The 23,662-nt window shown below is 39.1% G+C and overlaps 1 protein-coding gene across 1 annotated transcript in view; it reads left to right on the top strand.

Moving 5' to 3' along the window:
• adgra1b (adhesion G protein-coupled receptor A1b) overlaps window positions 1-23,662 on the top strand; it is a 157,203-nt gene that overhangs the window by 79,432 nt on the left and 54,109 nt on the right. Inside the window, exons 13-14 of the mRNA XM_088305075.1 lie at window positions 19,846-20,056; window positions 20,358-20,566. Of these exons, the coding sequence (XP_088161201.1) occupies window positions 19,846-20,056; window positions 20,358-20,566 (420 nt within the window). The remainder of the gene's footprint in view (window positions 1-19,845; window positions 20,057-20,357; window positions 20,567-23,662) is intronic.

The raw sequence follows: 23,662 nt of genomic DNA, 5'->3' as shown, positions 1-23,662 counted from the left end.
AAGCATCCCGTATATCTTGAATATTTATAATATTTTGAATCCACTGTTTGGGGGGGTCATCTGACAAATAGCCAGTGGCTCTTGGACGCAAAACCTACAATCTTACTCTTTCATCAGTGAACAAAATGTCTCTCCATTTCTTCTGAGGCCAGTTGATGAGTTTCCGGAAGTGGGGGGATATTTTTTTTGTCTTGTGTGTTTGCTATTCAGGCTACTCTTCGATCCATTCAAATGGTAGTCTCCGATTTGCTTTGGCGTCTCTCTGGTTTTGATTTTCCATTTTAACGCATTGGAGATCAATTTAACCAAGAACTTATTATTTTCCTCTCTCTATTCAACATTTTAATGTCTGGAATGGCCCATTTTCACATGCTGAGCGAGAGGAATGTTGCTGGCCAAATAAGGGCCATCTGATTGACACCAGTTTTTTTTCCACAGAATGAATTACTTCACTGATTGAACTCCATGCTGCATTATTTTGAACACATCCCTTGCAATTAATTATTCATATTACGCAGTCAGGAGCATGCACACAGTTATGCCCCTAAGTTTACATACCCAGGCAGAATTTTAAATATGTGTACCAATCTTTGAAGAAAACGCAACAGATCATGCAAAACACATTTATTTTTAATCCGATTCAAATGAAAGTGTAAGGAATTTCAGAAGAACGCAATTATTTGACAAAACAAAGTGGCAAGAAAATGAGAGATGGTGGCCATTCAATCGGTCATATTTTCGAAAGAATTGACAGTCTTTCTCTAGTTTTGCCATGAAGGTTTTATCATTTGATTTTCTGTGACTCTACTATACCTACAGGGTATTTATTTGTTATGCATTTTTTTCATATGCAATAATATAATTTCTAATTTCTTCTGCTACCTGCATTAGATAGATAGTTGGATGGCCAACACTAATTACAACAAAGAAAATGTGTAGAAATAAGATGAATGATGTATAAAAATGTTCAAATACAATTAATTGCAGTTACTCACCTTTTGCCGTGGCATACATTTTCAAAACTGCAATAAGTCTGTGGATTCTCTGTATTTTAGGTAACAGTAACAAAGACAACTTGAAATGTTCTTGGTTATTGAAGTTTCAGCTCTATTCAAAAATCCTTCTTTAATTTGTGAAAGTTTGGTGAATTGGCAAAGTGGTTAATTGCAGGAAAGCAGGCTCACTTCCATCAGAGGACTCTTCAGCAAAATCTAAAACTGAAAAAGCCTTTTGGATTATCGCAAAAACGTATTCAGCAACCACAAAGTTCCATTTTGTGATCACAAAAATTGCACAGATATCATGCAACACACGCTTGAATTTGGTCCTTTAGATCAATGATGGGCAAATGGCGGGCCGTGTGTTGCAGGACCACTCTCAGGGCCCTAGATTAATTCCCCCCCAAATTAGTATATTGTCCATATTCGAAATTTGTTTTCTCTGGAAAACATTGGGAAATGAGGGGAACAATTTATGAAAAAAATTGTATGAATCCAAAATATGAAGAAGAAAAAAAACATCTGCGAATATGCAAATCAACTGGGGCCTAACTGGGGTTTATACTGCCCAAAAATGTTTGCAGATTTGGAATTACATGCAAGTAAAAAAATAGTACCTCAATAATAATACTATTTCTGTGAGTTTAATTTTGTGGAAAAAAATCTAAAATGAGTCCTTGCAATAGATTTTTTTGTGTTCATCAGTTTTCCACTGTCCTTGAATGGTAATTTTTATGCAAGAGAGCCTTTTGCATTGAAATGAAAAAAATGACGATGAATGATGACATGGTTATTTTGCTTTTTGTGTCAAACCCTTTGTTGTTCGATTAGTATAGGGGCTCTTTTCTACAAGCAAAATCTAATGATCTAAAATTAAATCTATAAAGAGCATGTATTTTGCACGTATGCACATATTTTGTCCATATTTAAACGAGCATTGATGTCAGCATTTAAGTTGCCTATCGTTACTTGGTCTGAGGAGACCCGTTGATGTCTCATGTGACATCATACATAATGCTGATTTGACGATGTTTTTATGACTTTTGCGACACCAAAAACAACCCCTGCCACAAGCCTCCAATCCCATTACGCTTTAAGAAACGATTAATACATCCATTTTAAGGACACCACACTGGCAAAAATGAAAAGAAGTCTTGACGGTTTTCATGATTATGCGTGCTGTGCACCTGCTGTTTCTATTTTCTATTCAACCCTCACTCACATGCATTTAAGTGTGGAACATTTTCCCCAGTTGTAATCCAGTGTGGCACAGCACGCTGTTCTCCTGAAGAGCATAAGCAACTCCCAGCTTGGCTAATCCATACTGGAGCTCTTGACACTCTCTACGCATGGCACCCAACTCGAATCCTAAGACGAGGGATCATCTGTTGGTATTGCCAGCAGCTCGGCTCATCTTGTTAGTGGACTCGCTTTGCATTCATGCGGCTGCCAGCTTTTTTTTTTTTTTTTAACTTCTTTATGATGACATAAGATAGCTGGCTACTGTAATGTCTGAACAGCCAGGCACGTTTTCAGTATCGCTGGTATTCTGCTGTTGATTATGACATTTTTTAGACTGATGGAGAGCTTCTGTGATCCTCAAAGTGTTTGAACACAACTATGCTATTTTGCCTTCCTCTATCATGTTTTTTGTTGTTGTTGTTTTTTTGTTTTTTTTTAATTAGCTTCCCATCCTGCAGGCCTGGCAATATTGTCTTGCTTATTATGTTTTTTTTTTGTTTGTTTGTTTGTTTGCTTTTTGGGTCCCCAGACCGTCCACCCCAACCCCCATTTACCACAATTTTTATTGAAAACACATATTGGAGGTTTATATATATTTTTTATTTTTAAGATAATTTTTCCACCCCAATGGATATTAACGTGCCTCTATTATACTGATAAGTTATGAAAGAAAACCAAACTATTGCATTAAATTGGCGGGTGGCACGCTGGCCGACTGGTTAGCACGATAGCCTCACAGTGCAGGAGTCGTGGGATCGAAGTCTCCTGAAAAGCTGCTATTTTGGCCATCCTGTGTAGAGTTTGCATGTTCTCCCCGTGCCTGCGTGGGTTTCCTCCAGGTACTCGGGCCTCCTCCCACATTCCAAAAACATGCATGACAGGTTGATTGGACACTCTAAATTGCCCCTAGGTATGAGTGTGAGCGCGGATGGTTGTTCGTCTCTGTGTGCTCTGCGACTGGCTGGCAACCAGTTCAGGATGTCCCCCGCCAACTGCCCGAAGATAGCTGGGATAGGCTCCAGCACTTCCCGCGACCCCTGTGAGGACAAGCAGTACACATAATGGATGGATGGGTGCATTAAATTGGTTATAATATGTGTAAATTCTAGTCGGAGACCACAGAGACTGTTTTATTGAAAAGCAAAATTCATCTTTCATGTTAACTCTTCCAAATGATTAAATAAGTTTCACCATGTGGGAAAAATTTGTCTAATATTTACATTTATTCTTAAAAGAAAAAGACATGGCAAAATGAGGGGGCTTTGGAGCAACAAGGATATAGCTTAGGCTCCATCAGTTTAGATGAGGTAAATATTTTAAAAGAAGATATGTCTACAAAACTGTAAGCATACGTATATTAGAGAATCTGAATTTTATTTGGATTTAATTGGACGCATTTTAAATATGTGTTGAATTCCATTTAACATCCGTTTGTTTTAAGTTTTAGCCACATCTAAGATGAGGAGTGGTCGTGAAAACCACATTCTTAGCTGTTTATTTTTTATTTTTTTCAATTGAGTCGTGCAAGTTACGCGTCACAGTAACACTGATTATTTTTTTTTTCCTGGTCTTACTTTTTACTATCACACAAACCTGGCATTTTAGCAGGCGTAGACTTCCACTAAAGGCAGTAAGATTTGTTTTAATCAACCCCACCGAACAATGGATTTTCATAAATCATTCAGAATCAGTTTAGTTAGGTGAAAAAAAGCTCTCTCCACTTAAACCAAAAAATAAAAAAACAGGTGACAAAGAGACAAGTGGCGCAATGAAGGTCTGAAAAATTAAGATGTGTAGAGAGATCAGATGGGAGGAAAATTGTTTTATTAAGATAAGAGATGATCTTGAAGATAGTGCAGCAACAACAATAGAGATGATATGGGAATTCAAATATACCCATGATATTTACGAGGAGGAAATCAGGTTGCCATTTCAAATGCGTATCCTAAAATGTTGCTTGTGCTACAACAGGGTAATTTGGTGCAAAGCAACCTACCTCTGAGTCATCCTTGAACAACAGCCTGCATGATACTGACCTGAATTAACAACCTCTCAACTTAACATGAATATCATATCAGTGATGGGATTTGCACGTATTTTAAAGAGACGCTTCCCCAAAAAATTTTATTGGATGATTATGAAGGGCGGCCTATTAACAACAACTCTCTTGACGCTTCTGAGAAAGTGTTTCAATTGTGATTTGGTTTCTGTCCTGTAAGAACACTGCCCAGGCTGCATGTTCCTGGCTCTCCCTCAGTGGCAGCAGGCAATCATTAGAGCACTTTGCTGCCGGCAGCCCCAAAGTGATCCAAGAATCTGGCCGTTGTCTGGAAAGCCCAGTCCACCAAGCACCACCATTGGGAGCACATGCTCCTTTTGTAATTGATTGGGGCATTGTTTTATGGTGCTTGGTGCCTATTAGATTGACAAAGGTGCAAAAAGAAAGATTACACGGGGATGTCGTGAGCAATCATGAAAATGAACGACCATGTTTCAGCTTTCGTGAATTAGAGCTAAGTATGCATAGTAAGTATGGCAAGTACGTGATAAACCTATACCATGGTATCCATTAAACTTGGTTTCTTCAATGCTGGTGAACTACACAAAAGATAACCCCAAACATGAATTGTTTTACAAATTTACTGTACCTGTTAGAAAACTAGGAGTTATGTTTCATAATTGAAAATCAGATTTGAGCGTCACATACCAAAATGACTGGACTGTTGTTCAACATTGTGGAACTTGTCAGAATAAGAATCATTTTTACTGGCAAAGTATATAAGTATGTGTGTGTGTGTGTGTGTGTGTGTGTGTGTCATACCAAACTACAGAGAGTCGTTAAGCAATGTGAGCATACAATTAGTGCGGTAATACCGAACAGTGAAAGCTATGCAGATGATGCGTAGAGTCGATATCAAAATAAAGTGACCCGTAGTTCAGTAATTACGATACAATTACAATGCTGAGAATCATCACTTAATTTAAAGTAACCAATAGTATAGTAATTTTCATACAGTGGCAATTGTGTAAATGATGCAGAATCCTCAAAAATTTTAAGTGACCAGGCAAAATGCCACCATGCAATTTGAGTGAATTGTTTAATGGCTAATGGCAAACTGGAAAGAAGCTATTGGAATTTCTGCCAGTTTTGATATGCATAGTTCAATAGCGCCTACCCATGGTGGTGACCAGGATGTGGAAGGTCCGAAAGAATTTTCCCCGCCCTTCTCTAAATTCTTGCAGCGTTCAAGCCCTTAAAAGTGTACAGGGAATTAGCAGTATAATCTTCTATACCAGAGGTGTCAGTCATTTATGTAGGGCCGTTATGACTATGAACCCATATAAATGTATGATCACCTTTCGTTATCACATACACACAACAAATTTATGGAAAGCCAGTTTTGAAATCAGAGGCCAGTCAGTAATTGTTTTTGACAACAATTTTTAAATTTACTTTAAAAGGACATAGGTAACAAATAAATCTCAATGTGTCATATCCCAATGTTGTTAAAAGTGAAGAAAATGTGGTAGAAACAGGACGTTGATGCACATGATTTGTCCTTCGCGGGCCACAAAAAATGAGGTCGCGGGCCAAATATCAAGGCCCCCGGGCCTTGAGTTTGACACCCGTGTTCGAGGCAGTCTGTCTATGTTTGTTTTTCTTGGTTTTTTTTGGACATGGGTTAGTACATCATCTGCAGCAAACTTGTGACCCGGTATGGATAAGCTTGTAAGAATTGATGGACTGTAGTTGCTGCCTCTATCTGGATAAATTTGGAGTGTATGATGGCTGTTGTCAGACTGTTTTTTTTTTTTGTTGTTTTTTTTTAATTGCCAGTCCTGCTTCCTCAATTTTTGCAACTATTAATGCTGAACCTGTGCCTTTTCTATTTGTGTGTTTCTAGTATTTTTGTTTTGTTTTGTTTTTCTGGGCTGGATGATATGGTGTTGTCATATCTAATGTTCTGCACATGCGGCTTTGGCCATTTGGACTTTATATTTATGGGGCAAGAGAAAAATTTCATGACTACGTGACATCCGTATCTCATATTTCCTCATTCCTCAGGACATTTGCTCTCATGGGCTGTTATGGTGCAGCTGCACTGGGAATAAATGAAGGTCCTGACAGACTAAAGATCAATTGTAGCCATCCCGTCTGGTACAAGGACATAGATTACATTTTACGATAATAAGGCCAGTTGCTTGATGTGTACTTGTCTTACTGTCTGTTAATCTTTCTGAAACGTGTTGCTTTGTCACCATATGGGATCACTATATTTGACTTCTACCTACCACCTGTGTCTCGTCTTCTCTGATGAGATTTGGAAGCCCTAAAGGGATGTCTGTTTTTTCTTGACATTACTAAATCCGATGGGCTAATGTTACCATTGCCCTAATTGCATTGATTGAATTTAGTGTTCTTATTTACCTTTTCCTCACACTCCGTTCTTGTCAGGACAAACCCTAGAGCGACTTGTTTGTTAGCAGATAATAGTGGCGAACATCAAATTACGTCTGGCACTGGGGAGTTGATGGTTCACTGATAAATGCACCTTGATGCCCACCCGGCTCCGAGCACCATCAGTGCTTGCTATCGCGCTGCAATGGTTCCAATACCCGATCTTCAATGTAAGAAAGTGCACTCCAGTTAGCTTGAGCCAGGATTATTTTTTTTTTTTTTGCATAGACACGCTGTGATCACCCTTGAGAGAATTTGTCAAATAATCCCCAAAAGTGCTTTCAATTGATGTTGTTTTAACTTGCTGGGGCGTTGAGTCTTGCCCTACCTTTAGTCCATGGCGAATGTTTATCGATGAATTAAATTCCAATTTGTACCCACTAGACTGAATCCCCAATGAATTTCATTGAGATGAATGATTGTTTTCTAGTCTGAGAAGTCAATCTCCCTTGCACTTGTTTGCTGTACCTGTGTGCCCTTGATGAGGAAAAAGGAATTTCCATTTGATTAATGCGAGATTAACTGTGTGCATGTGCAACACGAAGTGAATATCAATCATGTTAAAAACTCCCGGGTATGCTATGAATAAGTCCCCGTATCAATACACAACTATTAACTCTAACTACCAACTATCCAACACTTGAATTGTACTGTTAACTCATTCACGACCAGCCCAGTAAAAAAATGGCTCTTTGACGTATTTAGCCGTCAATGGTATTGAATGAGTTAATTAGCCCATTTAAATTCTCATCTAATGTAAAACGATAGTTTTGAGTGTGGAAAAGCTTTAGCCTTTTTATGAACTTCTATGCATCTGCCGTGGGGGCAAAAGGCAACAAGAATTGGGTTGTATACAAGTGAGAGTTGTTGATTAAGAATTTATAATGCGAGAAGTAAGGTTAGATGGGGTGCATGTAATGGGGAATGCTGAACAAAACAATCCATTGCCAAACACGGCACCAAACCTTTCCTTTGAGCACATGAATAATGAATCAGAAGAAAACGCAGCATTCTGCTGTTGCACCACTGCAGTAAACAGACGGTTAACTTAACAAGAGACAAACATAAGAATCAAAACCACAGTCAAGTGCTATTTTCTATACCGCTTATTCTCACCTTCTGTTCTTAAAAAAGTGTTAAAGCTCCAGACTGAAGATGTTGCAAGGCAAATAAAAACAAAATGACTTTTCAATATAATTTATTTTCTGTCTGTTTTTATATTTGCTTAGTTGAGAATCTTGAACGCTACTTTCATTTTGAACCAAAAGCCCTTTCTCACTAAATAGCTTAGCTTACCTTAAATTTCAAGTGTTGTGTTTTTCACTCCAATTAAAAGTTTGTATTGTGACATCACTGAGTGCAATCACTTATGTCCGCATTGTTTTGTGTCAATCAAATTAGTTTTGATACTAAAATATGCATCAAGAATACTCTTTCGCATGTTAGGCTTCTACAGTCGCACTGTCAACAACTGCTATAAATTATAACTAATATTTTTTTGCAAAACTTTCAAAGGGTAAGGGACACAAACCTTTGGCTTGTTAGGGTAACTTATTTTAAATTATGCAATAATAATTTTATTAGTCTGCTAACAGCACAAGAAAAGTACTTACATAACCAAAACATGACCATGAGCAAATACAGATTACCCCTCACCCCCAAAAATGGGAAAAAAAATAAATAGATAAAAAAATATGTAAATAAAGTAATTAATAAATAAATGACGCAACCAGTCTATCATATCTGTCCGCACATTGTCCATTTTCTTTCAAAGAGTTCCTCAAACATAGATACGCACTGGTCCTTAGATGGAATAGTCACCTAACACCAATATCTTATGTATTATTTGCAACTACGAACATTGTTGTGTTTGAATATAGATGCGTCCTGAAAATTGCAAAGTTACATAATATTAGTGTTTAAGGCAATCAAATATCCCAATACCTGGCATTGTCCTTCACTGCCTAACTTCCAAAACCCAATAACATTTGCACATTTCCAAAATATATGTGAATGTTGCAACTTGACCACATGCACGCCAACATTTCTGATGGCTCTTTAACTGGTTGCTTTTCAATTTGCGGGTAACAAAACTTTATAAGATTCTTCCAAGCAAATTCTCTCTTTGTTCAAGAGCAGGTAGTCGTTTGATGAATCCTCCACATTTTAAGTTTCATCACTAGTATTAATATTGAATTCCGTGTAATTTTTTAGTGCGGTGACTCTTTTATCATTCATTAAGAGTTTATATAGGAATGGAATTAAATTTAGGCTGCAGCCTTTATATCCTTTAGTTATGATTTTAATAACTCGGTTCTCATCCCCAGAAGGAATCCTCTGTATTTCTGATCTGTAATAATTTCTCATCTTGAGATAACCGACAAAAATCCTGTTTCTGGAAATATAATTTCAGTGAAAGAGCTTCAAAGCTCTGTTCGTTCCCATTGTCTCCAAGAACACACCATGCTGTAATTCCTCTTGTCATCCAGTATTTAAACTGAGAATCAGTTTGAGACGGTCTAAATCTGGCATCATATTGTATCCACTTTAGTTTTGTTTTCATATTTGCTTATTTTTTGCATCTGCAGTATGCTATACCATACCAACAGTGTATGTCTTGACATGGTTGGCATCTATAAAATCTTAATATTCTTCAAAGGCATCTCTATCTCCGTGACAACCAGCATGTAAACACAACAGAACCATGCGGATCTAGGCTGTTTTTGTTGATATTTTTAGCAGGGGCTAATGTTGGTTTTCTTTCGAATCGTGTTGAGTTTTATGTTGCTCACTTGGAGAGTTGCAACTAAGCCTCTCATTTTGTGTTTGCATCAAATTGTTATTTAACAGTGTTTGCATGTGGGTGACAACAGCCCACTCTGCAAGGACTTGGGCTTCGGAGGGTCATGGTACAATATCTGGTGCTGTCAAAAATGTAAAAATAACAACTACTGGTCTTACTGGCTGATCTCAAGGTGCCTTTGAGCAAGGCATTGTCCCCAGCACCTCACCTCAAGTGGTGCAGCACTCTGTTCTCCTCTGTCACTCTGAATCTGCTTATTGCATGTCTGTCTGTGGGGTGCACCACAAAGCATACATTGGCATGTGAGCTGAATTTCCCTTTGAGATAATATAATGAGCATAATAAATAATGAACAACACTTTCTCAATATTTGCTGACCTTATATATATAAATATATATATATATATATATATATATTTTTTTTTTTTTAATACAAAACTCTAGCACAATACTCATTTCTACAATTGTGCCAACAAACCAGGAGATACAAATAAATTAAAGCAACAAAAAGGTGATAGATAAAAAATATGTAAAATAGATTGTGAGTCTGTTTCAATCTTATAATAAAATGCAGTGGTTACAGTATGAAACATGGTTGTTCATGACTTATAATACCTCAATTCCACTGCAGATTCATTCCAAAAATGATACACGTCATAGTTCATAACATATTGAATAAAACGCTCCCACACTTCTTGAAATGTTTCCTGCTTTTTTTTAAGAATAGAGAGATTTTTTTTCAGTGGTAAACAATAAGATAATTCCCTAAACCACATTCCAATACCTGACTTAGCCCTAATTTTCCATGTTAAAGTTATTACCCTCTTAGCCTGTAAAAGGCTCATGTTCAAAATAATTCTTTGATGGCTTTTCAAATTACGGTATACGTCGACTGTGAAGATCTTTGGCCCTAGCTCAAGTCTAATCGTGATCTCCTGACCCTTTAATCAAATCTCTTCCCAGAATCCCCTTAGGGATCCTTTATGTACTCCACACCTATTACACATGTCAGGAAAATACACATTAAATCTACTCAATTTTTTGGTTTATGTATACCCTCATTAGCCAATTATATTGTTTAAGTCTCAAACGAGTATTACTTGCGCTTGTCTGAGCTGTTTTACATGCGATATGCCACTGTTACGAAGTTAATTTCACCTACCAATCCAAATTCCATGCCTTCAGGTTGGGATCAGAAGACTCAGTCGAGGAAGTTTTTTTTAGTACAGGGGTGTCAAGATTCCGTCCTGAAGGGCCGCTTTCCAGCATGCTTTGAATCTCTAAAATTTTGCTACCCTGCTCATTTGAATCAGGTGTGTTGCAGCCGGGAGAGGTGGCAAACATGCAGGACACTGGCCCTCGAAGACTGGAGTTTGACCCCCGCTGTTTTAGAAAGTCATGAAATTCCGAGATGATGCCCTTTCCAAAAGGAGTCTTTGTCCTCTTTTCCTCAAGCCTCGTAGGGGGTGCGTAGAACATATATTGATTTTTATTTGCTCTCATAAAACTCTTTGAAAAAGTGTTTACTAGGAATATTTCCTCCTCTACGCCTCGATGTCAGAATATTCCCATTACAACCATAAATGTCTTGTATTTATTGTGCCCCATTATCTGGCCATACTTTAAACCCTGCATCTGTTTTCCCTGGGCTAAAAAAAAAAACAAAAAACCCTTTTGGGCTACAATACGAAAAGAAAGCGGGATCTTTTAAGTATTTCCCGACTCCTGCCAGACACCAATCATGTTTTGTACAAAAGGATTGGAGGAAGACCTTTTCAGATTTTTAGGCTCATCTGAGGATAAATAAGCAGAGAGTGGGAGCTTTAAGGAGTTTGGCTCCTTGTCCCTCCATGGCACGGATCCCTCCGCAGTAAAATAAAATGTGTTTCCTCATCTGAACAGACAAGTCGTTCCATCGAATATTAGAGCTGAAGCTTGGGTCTCTTTGTGTACCACATGAAATCATTGAGCTGCTTTTTAATTTCGGGGAAAAAAGGGGTTTGGGAGGTAGCATTGGGATAGTTTTAAGTTCGTATAGCAGTTTAGGAAGTATGTTGATTCTGCCTATAAGAGAGACAACAGTGTTGACAAAAAAAAAAGTTTGGGTCGTCGTGGTTTGTAGACCAGATTAAAGCGTTTAGTCAAGAGTTTCGTAAATTATCAAAAAATCTGGCAGTTTATCTGTTATGATCTGAGTTATGACACCAAGTGGAATGGACCCATGTATATGTATCATGACCTGGGTGGTGAATACACCGCCCCCCCGGTCAGCTCCTCTTGATCTTTAATTCTTCACGCGTTCACAGGAAGATTATTTTGGCCTGTAAATCCTTCAGTCTCCCCATTACTTGGTTTAGTTGTTTGAGTTTTTGCAGCCCCCTGCAGTTCCAAGATGTCAATTTAATTTCTAACTCTCCGGACATAACCTTGAATTTGACATTTGTGACTCATGATATAAGAGAATAAGTTTGATCCGCCCAAACAATAAAATAAGAGTACCCTTCAGAGAAAAAAAAACACCTCATGTCCTAGAATCCAGATTGCACTTGCAAACTTTCATTGCCAAACAAGTGAAAGGGAGTAGGAGGGCCATTCAAGAATTCAGTTCAAACCACAATGGCCACATAAGACAGCTCCAATGATTTTAATAATGTATATACATTACATACAGTCGCACCACAACCTGAATCAGTCAGTCACAGTTCTCTTCAAACTGAGTTGAGATCCGCAGTACATTTCGATTAAGCTTGGTTGATGTATTTTCTTCAAAGCCCTGGTGGGCAGTAGACATCTGGAATGTCTGTATATCTTAAGTGAAATTCTCACAAGCGCTGCCATCAAAGTTATTAGAGAAATGCCTGACAAGGTGGTCATTTTTATCGGATTGATGACTTTGATTTAGAAATACAAGCCTCTTTTTTCCCCACACACTCATATACAAACAGGATGTGAGTCGTTTGGCTTTGATCGCATTGTAGCTGCCGGAGGTTTGGGGTTGACTACGGAGAGGAGACCTTCATTGATCAAACATAAATGGGGAGGATGGGAGAAAGCTAAACCATTGGCGTGAGCTGACTATGCTAATACTTCAACAGATCGATTATAGGGATGTGCATTCGATGCACGAGCGCTCTCCAATAAATCTTCCATCCTTGCTTTGTGCTTAATTCCGCAGCATGAGACTGAGGCACTTGCGCTGAATGAAACACATAAAAAGCTGTAAAAGAAAATTGTCTCACACAGTCCAATAATACGACAACATGACGACAAATTGAAGCATGCTGATGAAAACTTAACTTATGGTAGATCGAAACAGTTCACATATGGCCGGTCACGTTGAACAATCACGGTTAGTGAGTGATATTTTTAATCAGTTTTAATGCCGGTCCTTCAAAATATGTCTACACACGGTCAGTGGCACTCAATGTTTGGGGACCACTCCCTTTAAGTTAAAAAAAAATAAATAGATAAATAAATCATAAATACATTGTGTTAGTACAAAATAAGTATTTTAATAATTTGGCAATTTATTTATTTATTTTAGCATTAATATTAATGGCAATGCAAGGCAGCTTATTTTTATTGCACATTTCATACTTTTTTTTTTTTTCATAATAGTTGCTGCGGCCTATATACTTGTGTGCCTTATAGTCCTGGAAATACGGTAAGTCCTGCAAATATTTATCAGTAATAAAGTAAAAAGGCATGTCAATTTACAGGGTGTGAATCAAAAATGTTCATCCAGTGCCCCTAAAATGATACATTAGGGGCTAATGTGCTCCAAGTAAAGGGTCAGGTCTCATCTTTCACTACATAGTCATTTCATTCACAACAGGCACATTACCAGATTTTATATTACATTTGTTTAAAATTGACAAAAATAAATGTCAACATTCTGTACCACTTGAACGCCAGTTCATAGTTTTGCTTTTCAATGTATTTGTATGAGGGGCAAAATGCGATTCAAACCTGCTTATTTAGAGCCTTGTGTCACACGAATTACGCAGCAATGTCCATATCACCCTCACCTGACGTATTGGAAATTCCAAGTTGTACCTGATGAGCTAAACTTTACTGTTTGGTGGAAAAGTGGCTATGCCGTCATGTACTGTTTCTTCTAAAGAACTTGTCAGTACTTTACCTAATTGTTCTCCGGGCATACTTTTAATTTGCATTGTTCATTGTTGTTTTTAGTTGCCATAGGATTTTTAATGCAAGGGAGTCACCCACGAGAAATAGCAATACACCCCCACAAACAAATTCAAAGCAGCACATTACAATTAAAGTCTACTTTGCATTTGGCATTGTTGCGAGTGAGTTCACCCTCAGTCTAGTGAGATAAAGATTACCACCAAAGCCATTAGTTTCATTTAGTTTAGCCAACGGATTAGTGGGGATGGATTAATATGGTTAAAAAAAGAGGACATACTGTACATTTAAAGCACTTTCCATCGCTTTGTGCTTTCTGCTGTTATGTTTTTCCCAGAACTCCTGGCAGTTCCCATTACCATTTTAAAGAAGAATATGAATACACTGGGAGTGTTGGGTTTCTATGGTGGCGTGGCAAAAAAAGACTTTCATACATCGAAATCTAGGTAGGAAAAAAAAAAGTATTTTCCATCCTTGGAAACGTTTGCATTCATCTATGTTAAGGGCGAGATTAGAAAAGTGGTTAAGAAGTGCTGCAGACATCCACCTTGCTCCAGAATATAGTCTCATTTTACTGCGGTATCCAGCTTTCCTATTGTGGAAGTGAAAGTACTCCAGGAGGCCCTTGCTCACTCCACACACGGCTATTGGGGAAAGAGACTGTCATGGAGATTCATGGTCACGTTGCCATGGCGACTCTTGGCCAATGCCAGCTATACAGCACATGTCAGTGAATCACATCAATCAAGACAGCAGGGAATGTGGGACAACGTTTTTCACTGGTTATACCTGACAGGAGGCGCATTGACAAATCTTTTATGTACTTACGTTTACTTTGTCAGACATTAATTACGTCGTCTTGGGTCACTTGAGGTCACATTTTGCCTGAAACTATTACCGGTACTTATATTTAATTACGAGGATAGTCAAGGCTCAGGACCAGACACGTTTAAAAATAACCAAGAGTAACACATACTAACACACCCGCACACACACGTCAACATACACATGCACATGGTTGTTCCAATGCACTAAAAGGTTAAATAATACCATCTCAAAGAATGCAGCAACTCACATTAATTTCACCTCGGAATTGAATCTCACATTAGCATCTGAAAAGGCCCAAGCTGGCGGCGGCTTCTTTTCAACCACAAAAAAGAAGTTGTTAATGTTGAATTAGTAATGAAGTTGTACTTAACAGTGCCATGCTACATCACAATTGACCACTACATAGCTCTCATACTTTGCCCACATCTTCAGCAGTTATCTGTAAATATGTGTAATGGCTTGAGAAGCAAATCTCCAAATTCACTTTACAGGGTCTTTAATGATTTTTTATGGGGTTTTCCTGGAAGTCTCGGGGCCCCGGGCAATTCCCTGTGTTTACCTAATGGTAAACCGGCCCTTGCATTTGCACACAATAGATTAACTGCTTCTAATCAACAGTGTTTTTCACTGCTGCCCATATGTTGCAGTCAAGTGAATGTCTTTATGTGTCCCAAGCCTTTGACGTAACAGAAGGAGTCAGAAAACGCCTGAGGAGTGTAAATGTTATTCGCCGTCACTCACCTATTTGTCATGGTCACAATGTCTTTGACCATGTTTCTGCTTATGGGTCTACCCATTTACAACAATAATTATGCAAATCTCCCATTCTGCTCATCAGCAGTTCTGCAAGCCAAGGCTCAAGCTGTTATGCTTGTGCTCATCTCTCTCTCTCTCTCTCTCTCACACACACACACACACACGTAACTATCTATCTATCTATCTATCTATCTATCTATCTATCTATCTATCTATCTATCTATATATATATGTATATATATATATATATATATATATGATTGGCTGTCAGCTAGCGAATTAGTGCAAAGTACACGAATGGAAGTGATGAAAGTGAAAGTGATGAAATAGTGAAAATTGAAAGTATTGTATTGTAGTGAAGCTATTTCTCTAGAACTAAATGAACTTTGCTCATTTTCACATTTCCTCTATGGACATAATGGCATATATGGATGTAATTTCAATATAACCAAATAAACAACGTACTTGGGCTACACAATGGAAGCTTGTTAATACAAAATTAATTGACAATTTAAAATAAATACATTAAATACACAAATGAGTTGCATCGCACGTTCAAAAAATAAATTGACCACTTCTGACTTGTCACATGTGTGATCAGCTAGTTTCACACACTTCTCTAGGGCGGCAGTCCAGTACCCAATCTTTTTTTTTTTTTTGCACCGTGGACTACAAGGACATATTTTGACTGACTGATGGAGCCGCGACACAGCAACACAAAGATGACTGTTTCGTGAGTTAGTCTCCTATAACCCGTTTGGCCATCATTTAGCGGTTCAAACACAAGGTTCCACTGGATTAGAAATGCATCTCAATGTTGCATATTTTAGTTCTGTCACACTGCAAACTACTTAACAGTACACACATTTGTATATAATATGTGTCTATGTGCCAAACAGCACCTTTTTTGATTCCTTGGAGGGTGGGGCCTCCCTCATTCTACTGAGGGTCATTGAGCATGGCATTAAATCATTTTTCGTACGGCACTTACCAGGGCGCTGCAAACCATCAACGAATCATTCATTGTTTATGTGGGGAAGAATGAGAACCACAGAATGGAGATGTCTAACGCCACGTCAATACGCCTCAAATTCAGAAATGTTCTACCTGAGGGTGGCGGTGTTGTGGCGTCACACAAGCTTGTGGGGTCATTTAGTGCTATTTTGGCAGACTGTGCGTTCTTGGTGGAACTGGATATTAAGAACAAGGATCAATTCTCCAAGTTCCCGCAAAGGAAGTTGTAAACATGTTCACAAACAGTTCGTGTCAGTGTCGCACATTTTTTTTTTGCAAGAAAATTTGCAACATTGAATTTTGAACAAAAATAATCCATGATTTTACTAACAGAAGCAAGTTTTTGCAAAGCTATCATAAGGATTTGTAAACACCTGTGTCACCAATGTTTGTTTTGATTCACCAACGCTAAAGACCACGTGACCGTGGTTCCATTATATATCGACGCATTCCGCATAGAATTCACAAGTAAAGGAGCGTCAAATATTTACTGTCTCAAATAGTTGCCATCCGTCTCGTGTTGTCTCTAAATCCCGTATCTGACTGAGCCACGAGTGTTTGTGCTGTTGTTTTTTCTTCAGTGCTCCTAAACGGTTGCCATCAGACTTGCTTTTCACAAATACATATCTAACATGTTCCAAAAAGTAAAAGCAGTTTGCGACCATTAAAAATGTTGTCTGTCCAACATCTTTGCGACTCTTTATGACCTTGAACGAACCCTGATGAGAATCAAAAGCCTTTAGAGAATCGTTCAACGCAGAAACCTATAGCTGACCAACCTGACGCTTAATAATCATCATCATCTCAATATTCGTGGTGTTTGCAGTGTGGAAGAGTGATGCTTAAGCACATTTCCTCACTTCCAAAGAATAACTGTGGCCTGTCGAGTAGCCATCCACTCTTGAGACAGCTGCATCAGTAACTGTGTTCAAATTCAGTAAAAATGTAAACAAAGTAAATCAAGCCACGGCATACTGAATCGAAATGTGTACTTGATTTGGGGGGAACACCAATTATCATTTCAAATGATGACCTGGACAAGAGACAGCCACATAACAAAGGCGTGAACAATGCAACTGAATATGAAGCAGATTCAAATGCAAATTTGTTTCGTGAACAAAATATCAATCATGCATTTCCACGGCTTACAAAATCAGAAGTGAGCTACTACAGACAAATTAAACAAATGTGTAAGATTAATTTTCTCTTGAGGGATCAGAATTAGCAACATAAAAATGATAAACTGATTTTTTCAAAATTAAAACTATCCATAGCCATAATTTCCCTGCCGACAAATAAATTCAAAGTAAGAATGACGATATTTATATCCACATAGAAAGTCCCATGCAATTTAGCGAGCTAGTTAATTTCATTTTCTACGCTTAACCTGTCTTACATGCAGTGTGAAGGTACACTGGTTGTTTACATCAAGAGATTTATCTGTATGAATCTTATGAATGGGTAGTAATACAATATATCACACACTCTCCCACCTCCATTGGATATGAAATATGAAACGATTCAATCAATGTGCATCGAATAAGACTTATTTTTTTTAACACCAAATTTTTATTTAAGAGAGTAATGATTCGATTGGTGTTTCTCAACCTTTATCAAGCCAAGGCACCCATTTCACACAAAAAAAATCACTGCCAAACACCAAATACAAGTGTCTTAAATTGTTTAAATCTTGAAATAATAATAATTTCTTAATTTAACACACAGTGCATTTCATTCAGTACATTTGACTCCAAAAGTTCTACAATCTAAACAGAGAAAAATCTACATTTGCAAGAGAGTAAAATATTTGGAGAAGGTTTGACTCAAACTAGTGCATTAATGGTATCCAAACAATTAAGATCTACTTTAATTTGACAGGAACAATTTGCATTTTACACTGACATGTGTAGTCATGGTCTGTCGTTGTTGTTTTAGGTTTTTGACTCTAGTTTCATGTTTTTCCTCATGTTCCTTTGTATGTTGTCTATGTATGTCTTGTTAAGCCCTATTGTGTCCAACTGTGTTTGTCGTCCCATTCCCAAGTGTTAGCCAATCAGCTCTCTCCAACCCATTGCGTCTTTTTCAGGTGTTCCTCATTGTCTCGTCAATTTGTTTGGATTTAGTTCCTCGGCTCACTGCTGTCGTTTATGGTGACTATCACCCTCGTCCAATTCCTTTACCTTTGTTACTTTGATCTTTGTTCTGATTTGTTTTTAACTTGAGTATACTGGTTCCTTGTTTGGCTTTCAATTTTCTTTTTTCTTTTGTTGTTGTTGTTGAAACCGCTCTTTGCCTTGCTTCCCTGCGGTTGGTTCCTTCTCCTGTCCAAACCTGACAATAAGAGCCTCATTTACTCTGACAGGGATGGATAACTCAATATATTTCAAATGACAAAGTACTTTGTAAATACTACATTTAAAATATATCATAATTTGTGTTTGTGTACTGTATCAAAAACAGACTGCAATAACATTATAAATGAACAGTGCCTAAATGTTGTATTACTGACGTCAGGGGTGTTATTTATTTTTTACCAATCTAAAGTATTCAAAATGACTTTCTTTCTTTCACAATTCAATGCCAGTGGTAGAGAAAACTTGCCATTTTTGGGGTCTCCTTAAAAGTGACTATTTTGGAGGTCAATGTTTTTTTTTTTTTATGCCAGTGATATAAATGGTTAATGATGTTCGCCTTGTCTACTTGTGTATATACATAAAAAAAAAATAATCACATCTCGAGACAAACATTGAAAAGCATTGTCTCAGTCTTTTATTTGGCTGTTTGTGAAATTGTTGCAGTTTGCTTATTCATGGCCCCTCTATCCATTACTTCTAGTGACACCCCGGCACCTGTAGACAAAGCCATTCACATATAAAGACAGTTGTCAATTAACTTAACATACTGTACATGTTTTTTGAATGTTCTGAGAAGGTAGGTGTCCCTGCAGAAAACCCACACGGGTGCAGGGAGAAAATGCAACCTCCTCCCAGGAAAGCTTGGGTCCAGATTCAAACCCTGAACCTCTGAACAGTGTGGCAGAGGTGCTCATGACCAACTCAGTGCTTTGTGACTTTTTTTTTCATTTCAAATGTTAATAACCACAACTCACAGGTCATACTGTAGTAAATCATTACATATAGACACAATACTGCAAATCCATACTTAAATGAATACATGTTGATGTCTCCTGGTTCAATTTGTGGTGTGTTTGTATTCTTTCAATATTATATTTGACTCAAAAACCCTCAGTGTTACCAGTTTTCTTCGGGGGGAGAGGGGGGTTGTTTCAACATGTGAAAAGAAGATAAAGTCAGACCAGTTGTCTCTTTAAATCAAACGCCAGTGCTGATGTGCCCTCAAGCTGAAATGGTAAGAACCATTTCCACCTCTGCGGCAGGGAGTCTGACCAAATAGGCACGCTTCAAAAGGGATTCTCACTGCCTTGGTCTCTTGTGTTTTATGGTTTCTTCCACAGACGATAACAAAGCCATTTATCTTTTTTTTCAACGTGAGTGTTTTTCCACGTCTCCCTTGGTAAATTGGGCACACGACCACTATTAAATGTTGATCATCTTTTTTTTGCGTTCAATCCGCAGAACTCCGTGGCAGTCGCCTCCATCCATTTACCTCTGGCTGCTCCGCACACCTCCTCCTCTGCCTTGCAATCTGTTGATAACTCCACTTGCAGGCTGCAGTTCATCGTATTCCGCAATGGCAAACTCTTCCCGTGCACGGGGAATTCGTCCAATCTCGCGGATGATGGGAAGCGTAGGAGCGTGTCAACACCAGTTGCTTTCACCAAATTAGGTAAGTGGAAATCCATTTGACCGTCGTTCGGGTATGTCGACGCGCCGTCTTGTTACGGCGCCACATGCTTAAAATATTTGCTTACATTCGTCTTCCAAATAAATACTACGCCACACGTGTCCTGATTTATTTATGTATTTTGCACCACTGCATTGCACTTCTGGTACCGCAGCTTGCACTGTTTGGCATCACCCGTGTGCATGCATGCGTGTTAATTTAAGATCACACTTTTTTTTACCAAGTGCACTCGTCGACTTTTTGATTTCTTATACTGAATAGACCCCCTCTTTTTTTCCGGCAGATGGCTGCAGCCTGGGGAGCGCCGTGCACTCCGTCACAATTGCACTCAGGCACTTCGCACTGGGGGTAGAACCCACCGCAGCCTATTGGGACTTTGACCTGCTGGATGGGCATGGTGGCTGGAGGGCAGAGGGTTGCCACATAACAGGCTCCGGTGGAAACACGACCACCATTCATTGCACCCATCTAAATAACTTTGCCGTGCTCATGGTGAGTAGGATATGAGATGGCAGTGTCATTCATGTTAGCACCCTCCCTCCTTCCTATTCTACTTCTTCGAGCCTGTTATGGGTCGAAAACATCGTTTCCCAATAAAGAATTTCTGGAGTCACGTGTTGGGAAAGCTTTTACGAGGAGGGTATTTAAAAGCTCCCTTTGTTGTTGGCTTTCTCCGCCGATTCGTCAAATGCGTGGATTATATTTTTAAATATATGCTGTAGGCCTGTGCATACACGCAAAATGCTGTAAATATCCCGGAAATAAGGAATAGCTTTTTTTTATTATTATTATTTATTAAGGGTGATTTTTTTTTCTCTCCCATAAAGAGGCTAGGAATAGAAGCGATGGTCTGAGAGGCAAGGAGCGCCTTGTCAGGAGCTATTCGCCTTGGAGCGCAAGTGGTGTTTTAATTGGTCGCAACCACCGCGCCGAGAGAAAATGTTGGACTATGAAGCCTAGCATGGCTCATTTGTGCCGCTCAAGTTGATCTCGACGCCGGCGAGATGCCTCCTCCAGACGACGTTCCCTCTTCACGCTGATTTCATAAGGATAATAACCAAAGCGCAACTGGCAATCGCATCGCCCGAGTCGCTCCATGCACAGAGCCGCTTTTGCACCTGGTCTGATTATTATTTTATTTTATTTTTTGGATGAAAAGAAATCCTCCGGATGTTTACCGAAGAGTGGGATTCGTTAGACTGGGAGGTCAGTTCTCGGCGGAGCATGAAAAGGGATGTGCTTGAAATGCTTGTCGCTGCTTTCCAAGTTGCCGTTTACCTGCATATTTTATGAGCTCGAGCCAGCTTGTTGGAAATATGCTGGCTGCAAAACGCCGCATAGGAATGACAAAGTGTGGCCATACAGGCAGCGTGTGCGTGTGCTCTCGGCGTAGTGATGGTGGTGGTGGGTGTTGAGTGTGTGTGATGTCCGTGGAGAATACTAAACTGTTAGTAGATCGAAGCAGATGTCATATTGCAATTGCGTGCATTTTTCTCGGAAATACCGGCTCGTGGAGGCGCGCACTTAGCGTGCACCTCCGGGCTCTTGGAAGCGGGATATAACGCGACGTTTGTTATTTTCTGGCTTCTAATCAACGACGTGAACTTTAATACACGTCTGTCGTGTAATGTGCAGGCGTGAGGTTTGAACTGTGTGCATCTCAACGGTCTGCTGGAAACCTTTTGCGTTTGGGATTGCGCGTCAGTGAATGCAGTCACCACACCCGCCTGCTCTCTGCAGTGCCCGCGAAAAAGACCCCTGTTAACAGACCTGTGACATCACGCTCTCTTCGGTTTCATCAAAAATGTTTTTGATAGTGTTCCTTTTCTGCCACGACAGTCTGTGTAATCGACTTATTTGCTTGGAAGGCTTTTGCCAGCATCAGACCTGTTGCTTTATCGTGTCATGTCACGCTTAGAGAATTTCATCAGAATGCTGGCCTCTGAGTTGTCCATTTTAAGCAATTTATTGGAAAATAGGCACTGTGAGTATAAGGGAATAATGCCACTCTATTCAATGCTGCAGTGCTCCATGAGGAAAATCAGGTCAACTTGCTGTAAAATTAGTTCCATTGCTGTGACAGTAAGGCAATAAGAAGCGCGGAAGTGATATATACCACAAACACAGTAGTTACATCACTTTCAAAATGTAACTGGATCACTTTCTGTGCTTCAAAGTGATACAGCAAAAATACCTGTCATTCCATAGAATGAAACATGATTCTAGTCATTTCACATTCATCTCACATGGAGTTCTGTTATTCTGTGTTTGTCGATGAGGTGGTGTCTACCAATAACTCGACACCCCAACACAATTGTCCCGAGGGACTGACTGAGGCTTTATGATGGCAATAAAAGTACTTCCCTGAGACCCCCTTGGAGTTGTGATCTGAAAGACATACACAGTGCTGAAATTATGATCTGGGATCTAAGTTTTAAATCCCTCATAAATGGCTGTTTGCTTTTCCATGTATGCAATTAGGGTGAAATTTTCGTCATAAACCTATTACACTCCACAACAATTATTCAACTCTCAGCTATGTTAGGACAGCTTTCCCATATGTCTACCTCTAAATTCCGATGAGCAGAGCTGTTCTTGAATTTACCAAATTTCAGCACCATGAACAGTTCCGTTTGCTCCCCCCCCAAAGCCCCAGTCTTCCATGGCCTTGTCTGTCTGCGGGGAGGGCTGACTCACTCGTTTACAGCAATGCAGCCTCGTCATTTGTCTCCATCACTGTGACAAGCTTCTATCCACCCCACACCCCAACCAAAACGCACCTCTGCTGCCTCTTTTGTGTGTTTCTAAGGTCACTGAGAACTGCCGACATGGTAATTAGTAATTGCATATTTATTCAGCAATATAATGTCTTGAATATGCTGACTTCAACAACTGGTGTTCAGTCATAACTAGAAAGACTAGAATGTCCTTTCATGGGTAGATTGGATAATTGTTGTACAGTAAAAGGAGAAAAGATTAATCTGGTGTGGTTGACTTTTCTGAGATTTATTGTAGTTCATTCTGAAACTGCTTAATGGAGTTTAGGTGTATCACGTTTTCCATACGAAAATCATTTGAAAATACCTATATGGATTGGCTTCGTGCACTGGGGCTCAATCAAGCTGGAACAGAAAAAATCGACCTTCCCGAAATGTTTTCCATTCACATTTCTGCATAGAACTACACGAAAAGTCTTCCAAGATGTAGAGATCCTAGGGGAACTGAAACCCACCGTACATTGAGCGACTTGGCCGAACGCCACTGTTCTGTCGTGCAGTGTGCAAGGTTTTTCAACTAGTTTTCATGAACGGCCGCCTGTCAGCAACTAGTTTTGGTGAACAGCGTTGCATTGTCGTAGACCAATTGTGAAATTGTGTTGTGGGTGCTTGCTTGTTTCCTGTCCTTGTATCATTATAACATAGCAACAGTGACCAGGTCAGTCAAGTTATTCCTTGAGAATTGCGCCACAGTGTATTTGGTTCAATAAAATACTATTTGCATTGTTTCAAAATGTTGTCTTCCCAAAAAGAACAGCAGGGGTTGTAATCTTTTTTGTGATGTAGTGAGATGGTAGGTGTTTGAATGGGC

This window comes from Idiotropiscis lumnitzeri, chromosome 9, assembly GCF_059441095.1.
Source record: "Idiotropiscis lumnitzeri isolate Australia: NSW breed Sydney's pygmy pipehorse chromosome 9, RoL_Ilum_1.0, whole genome shotgun sequence".
Taxonomy (NCBI): Eukaryota; Metazoa; Chordata; class Actinopteri; order Syngnathiformes; family Syngnathidae; genus Idiotropiscis; species Idiotropiscis lumnitzeri.
This window is presented reverse-complemented; position numbering and strand designations above follow the sequence as displayed.